Below are 6,000 nucleotides of genomic sequence, written 5' to 3' on the forward strand. Positions count from 1 at the left end.
TGTTTTAAGGTAATCTTGAATACTTGTAACCATTTATAAATCACACCGAATACTTGTAACTATTTATAAATCACATTTATTGGTTAGACAAAGAGTATTTTTACATTAAAATAATTTGACTATAAGATATCTGAATTTATAGCTCATTTCATACTCAAATTGGTTTATAGTTATATTTGCGCACACGAAAGACACGAAGCATCATAAACGTATATAATTGAATATACATTTCCTTTTTCTACAATTTCTCTTTTTTCTTTGGGTCGTACCCTTGTTCTATATTTGTTTTGTTATCTAAAAGTCGTTGCAGGGTTGACTTTTTGAAGCTCGGAGATCATGACCAGAGCCAAGGGATGGCCCATGAGAATAAATACTAGGTTCAAGGAAAGCAGTCCTTGGTCAACAAAAGCATAATGGTAAACACTACTTTATACGTAGTTTTATTCTTTTTTCTTTCCCAACTTAAATGGTACTCTAAAGCATACAGCATACAAATGGCGTGCGTCCTTTGCAAATGTGGATGACAAGCTGTCAATCACCTTGGAGTCATGTAATTATATTAACAAGTGGGTCTGCCCCATCACTTTGAAATTTTCATGTGGTATGGGGTCCGGCCCAAATAGAATTGGAAGAACATAATATGGTTATAAAGAAGGCAACAAAGCAAGTTTTCTCATTAAATAATGTTAAGATTATCAAAGGCAAATTTGTTATGAAAAAAATTTTATCTTGTATAAATGTGTAATTTATATTCAATGTATGACAATATAAATATCTTATATACTTATGTTAATAGATTATTTGACAAAAAAATATCACTCTACATGTTAATATTGAGTGATCGACCGTAAATTTGAATAATAAAATGAATAAAATCAATTATTCGAATAACATGTTTTGGATTCTAATAGAAAATGTTAAGAACATAAGAACAACATCTGGAATTGGAGATTAGTTTATTAACAACATGTTGGTACATGGGTTCATTCTAGGATAAATACAAATCTTGGAAAAGTACAAGAAAGTTGATCACTCTGTCTGAGGCTGTGACCAAAATCAAGAGCGGTGCAATTGTTTATTTGAAGTAAAGATCAAGCTCAATGACTAAAATAAGATTAGGCTTCTTTCCCTTAAAAACAGCATCCAGTCAAACACTCCATGGTCAGTGATGGCCCAAGTTGCATTTTGCAAGTTTCATCAGGTGGTTGTCTTCCTTTTGCAGTTTTTTGAAATCATCATGAACTATCAATTCTTTCTAATGCAGATATTTGATTTAATTGTTATAATTTCTGAATTTGACATGTTATAATTGTTGTAGTAGTACACAGGTTCTCAAAAATTGACAGTCAAGCTAATTTATGGTAATGTTAATACTTTTTTCTAAATTAATGTGGTCTTGTACTGTATTTTTCAACTTTCAAAGACAATTTAATTGTTCTTTTGCATGAGTGCACCAACTTATGTGTTACTATTTCATTTGTTTATATACAAACTCATTATAAAACTAACTTATTTTTACTAAGTAATATACTGTCAGCTGTCACATAACTTAATTGATAACTAAAAAAACATTATTGGTGCCTTTAGTATTATTAGTTTTGAATTATAAGTTTATCCATTTGTTTAGAGTCTTTAGACTAATAAAAAAGGGATTTAATTAGTCTTCTTTTTGTCAAACAATGGATTTAATTAGTCAGACAAAAAAAATTAGACTAATTAAAATGAGATTGAATAGGCTAATTAAAAATAATTTAAATAATTAAATGTAGAACAGGAGACCTCTTGTTAAGTACTACAAAGATTAGCACCATGACCCATAATTAATATACTTTTTTCAGGCAGATGTCCCTTTGCACATTTATTTATTGTTTTCTTTCTCTTTCTTTTGCTGCTTTCTTTGAATATAAATTCTCTTTGACTGACTGGTTTCACAAGCCACGGCAGTTGACTTAGAGCACCGTTCTAATCTAACCTTGTTTCAATGTTTAGACTCGGTCTTTACTGGCTATGCTCTCATTTTTACCGTACTTTTGATGCTAAAGTGGCTGAAGCACAAAAAATACAGACACAAAGTCAGAGGCTTTGGATATTGGAAGGAGAGAGGGAGAGAGAGAAGGTACCCATTTGGTTGTTGAAGGAGAAAGAATAATTGATCAGAGCAAAAGGGGTTGAAGAGCACCTTTTGTCATCAATATCAGGAATTGAAAGACCCCTTTCTCTGTAACTTCCCATCTCCTTTTTCTGAAACCTGGTTTCAACAAACCCAATAACCCATCATCATCTCTTTGTCCATAATCATATAGACCAACAGGTAGAGATAAGAAAAAGAGACAAAGATGGGGATTTGCTGGGGTTCTCCAGCTGTTAACCAAACACCAACAACTACTGGTGACCTCAGTAAAGGTACCCCTTTTGATTTTTTGTTCTTGTCCTTCCCCAGATTCCATTAATTCTTCAACTTTTCATTTGGGTTTTGTTGTATTTAATTTTATCTTTCTAGATTTTGAGCAATGTCTATCTTTAATTGAAATCCAAACTTTGTTATATGTGGTATGTGTGTAGATATGTATATAATATGTGTATTCATGCCAGAATTCCTTATTGGGAAACTGCAAGTTATGTTTTTGAACTATGTTCATTGACCAGTAATTAAATAATGACTATCAAGTTACTAGATTTTGTTTCTCTTTGAATTTCTTGGATTTCTAAGAGAATATTAATGTGAGTGTCATTTCTAACCTTGATACTACATCTTCAGTGGTCAGTAGCATATCTCAGACAACCAGTATTACCCCATCCACATCTTCGGGTGGGAGTACTGTATCCCGGAACAGCCAATTCTCTGCAGCAAGCGGTGCAGCAAGCGGTGATGAGGGCTACCCACATGGGCAGATCTTACCCACTCCAAACTTGAGGATCTTCAGTTTTCTAGAATTGAAGACTGCAACCAGAAACTTCAGAGCCGACACAGTGCTTGGGGAGGGAGGTTTTGGGAAAGTCTACAAAGGTTGGCTTGATGACAAGGCACCAACGAAGTCTGGGAAAACAACAGTAATTGCCGTAAAGAAGTTGAATTCTGAGAGCTTGCAAGGGCTTGAGGAATGGCAGGTAATTTTACTATACTTCGAGGGAGAAGAATATAGTTAGTGATGTTCTCATGTCCTTTAACTGTTCTTTGACCTTTAACTGTTCTTTGAGGAATATAATACTTTCAGTATCACTTTAACTTGTTACCTCTAAGCTTGTTTTCTAATGTCCTTTACACTTTCATACTTCAATAAGAATTGCACTTCTCTTTAGATATGTTAATCACAAAGTGGAAAATAATGTTTTGAGATGCTGAAATCCTATAAATTAGTGAACTATTTTTAAAACTTTAATTTCTGTGGTATCTGCTGCTCATTTAGGAGAGCAGATTGGCTATTGGTTTATGCAGCTGGTGCCTTGTGTGCACAGTTAATTTAAGGGAGAGACATATAGAGTTCTGCCGATGATAAACCAATTTTATGATATGTAAATTTGTCAAAATGTGATTAGGTGGTATTGTGAATTCTACTTTTATAAAAAGTGCTACATTGCCAGAGTCCTACTTTTATTCCAGACCCCTCAACTCAAGCCATAGTCTCTCTCTCTTTCCTGGCACACACAACACACACGCATAAAGGACCCCTATAAATTTGTAGGACCACTGGCTTGTTTTTCCAGTTTTCTCTAAGTGTATAGTTTGTATGTGCATCAAATCAATTTAGTTTACACATTGTATGCTTATATGATCGTTCTTTGTTGGTGCAGTCAGAGGTGAATTTCTTAGGGCGATTATCTCATCCTAATCTTGTAAAGCTGTTGGGATACTGTTGGGAGGATAAAGAGCTGCTGCTTGTCTACGAGTTCATGCAAAAGGGTAGCTTGGAAAACCATCTATTTGGAAGTAAGAAAGAAAGCATATATAAGTTTTGACATAACTGGCTATACATGCAAGCATTTCTTATGTGCAGGCATATAAAGCATGTTCATCAAACTTTTTTCAAATACAGATAGTTCACTTTTCACCAACACTTAATGTTTCTTACTAATGCAGGAGGCTCGGCTGTTCAGCCACTTCCATGGGCTATAAGGCTTAAAGTTGCAATAGGGGCAGCTCGAGGCCTGGAATTTTTGCATACATCAGAGAAGCAAGTAATCTATAGAGATTTCAAAGCTTCAAACATACTACTTGATGGGGTAAAGTTCTATTTGATTTATGAACACTTATCAAGAACTAAGATGAGGAATGCTGATATCTTTTGGTATTCATTACCTTATCATATTTTCACCAAATCAGAAGCTATTTATGGAAATAAAACAAAAACAAACTAAACTTGTTTTTAACTTTTGGTTGTCCTGCAGTCATATAATGCCAAGATATCTGACTTTGGCTTGGCAAAATTGGGTCCTTCGGCTAGTCAATCGCATGTGACAACACGGGTTATGGGTACATATGGTTATGCTGCTCCTGAGTATGTTGCCACAGGTAATCCTATGCAACCTATTGGAATTTGTGTGATATTAACACCAATAGATGGTTAGGCTCAAGCTTTTGACCTTGGTTTAGCAAAATTGAGGCCACTTGCCAAATTTAAGTTTATGTCTTGACATTCTTGATGTCTTGTTTAATTAAACAGGGCATCTGTATGTGAAGAGCGACGTCTATGGTTTTGGTGTTGTTTTGGTCGAGATATTGACAGGCTTACGGGCTCTTGATACGAATCGTCCGAGTGGAAGACATAATCTAGTGGACTGGATAAAACCTTTTCTATCAGATAAAAGAAAATTGAAAAGCATTATGGACCCTCGACTGGAGGGAAAGTTTCCAGCCAAAGCTGCATTTCGAATTGCTCAACTTGCTCTAAAATGCATTGAATCTGAACACAAAAACCGGCCATCCATGAAAGATGTTGTGGAGGCATTGGAACAGATTGAAGCTGCCAATGAACTTTCAAGGGAGCCTAGGACTCGTTCTACTCATCCTATGGCTCATCGACAAGGCCTGCAGCCTTTGCAACATCGTTCTCCACTTCACCCCAGGCACGATGGGAATCAAACCTATCAACACTCACCCCGAGTGAGGTAACTTCGATACAGCTGCCGTCAGCAAGTGCAGACCTTTACTATGGAAATATCATGTGAAAAAGTTCCCATTTCTTCATTTATGTATCATTTATAGGTTGGAATGAGTTAATTGTTGTATTGAACTGGGTATGTTACCAGTGAAAGTGTAATTATTGTAGTAGCTCTGGTGAATTGAGCTTCTAAACTTAACAGATTCAATAGTTATGATTCTGTGGGAGGGAAATTTATGGTTGCATTACACAACCCTTCCATTCTGTTGTCAAATTTAAAGAGTCTAGGACCAAAAGTCTGGAATATTATTTTGGTATTCCAAAGGCGATGTTAATGGTGAAGAGAAGTTAGTCATTGATTATTGGGTTACCTTTTAATATTGTAGTGTGTAAGTTGAAATTCTACAATTATTTATATCAAAGGATGAAGAAATTCTTTGAGCATCACCTCAGCAGGGGTTTTGGGCCATTTGGCACACTAGTTGAATAGTCTTGCAAGTTTTTTTTGTTTGGTCTGAAAATACTAAAATGGTCATGTAAATTTACCTGCAAATCTGAAATGGTGCCATTTACAAGCTTATCTGCAAAGACTTCACTCAGATATCTAGAAAGAGAAATTTTTCTTGTCAATTATGTTGTTATATTTAATTTAGAGCTTTAATAAGGTGATTTCTAGATAATCTGATAACTTTTTTTTTTTTGTTTTATTACATTTTACTCACTTGGACTTTGGGTTCAATCTCACTTCACCATCTAAAAAAAAATTGTGTCAATTTACTACTTGAATTAAAAATTTGTTGCAATGTACCACATCTGGCTCATTTTGTCTAAAATTTTGTTAAAAATAAAAGTGTTTTGCTCATTTTAAAGTTCCTATTGTTAAAAAAAATGATTTTTTTTT

The 6,000-nt window shown here is 34.6% G+C and overlaps 1 protein-coding gene across 1 annotated transcript; it reads left to right on the forward strand.

Moving 5' to 3' along the window:
* The first annotated feature begins 2,029 nt into the window (after window positions 1-2,029).
* On the forward strand, window positions 2,030-5,456 carry LOC147276276 (putative serine/threonine-protein kinase PIX13). Its single transcript, XM_086253251.1, has 6 exons — window positions 2,030-2,403; window positions 2,759-3,108; window positions 3,793-3,928; window positions 4,079-4,221; window positions 4,387-4,510; window positions 4,662-5,456. The coding sequence occupies exons 1-6, from the start codon at window positions 2,337-2,339 to the stop codon at window positions 5,108-5,110; spliced, it is 1,269 nt and encodes a 422-aa protein (XP_086109377.1). The 5' UTR covers window positions 2,030-2,336; the 3' UTR covers window positions 5,111-5,456.
* Window positions 5,457-6,000: the final 544 nt, after the last annotated feature.

Source organism: Dryas octopetala, chromosome 8 (genome assembly GCF_963921425.1).
Source record: "Dryas octopetala chromosome 8, drDryOcto1.1, whole genome shotgun sequence".
Taxonomy (NCBI): Eukaryota; Viridiplantae; Streptophyta; class Magnoliopsida; order Rosales; family Rosaceae; genus Dryas; species Dryas octopetala.

Coding starts and splice junctions, on each gene's coding strand:
- LOC147276276 (XM_086253251.1), top strand. CDS start 2,337: ATGGGGATTTGCTGGGGTTCTCCAGCTGTTAACCAAACACCAACAACT. Junction 2,404..2,758: donor TACTGGTGACCTCAGTAAAG/GTACCCCTTTTG, acceptor CTACATCTTCAG/TGGTCAGTAGCATATCTCAG. Junction 3,929..4,078: donor GGAAAACCATCTATTTGGAA/GTAAGAAAGAAA, acceptor TTACTAATGCAG/GAGGCTCGGCTGTTCAGCCA.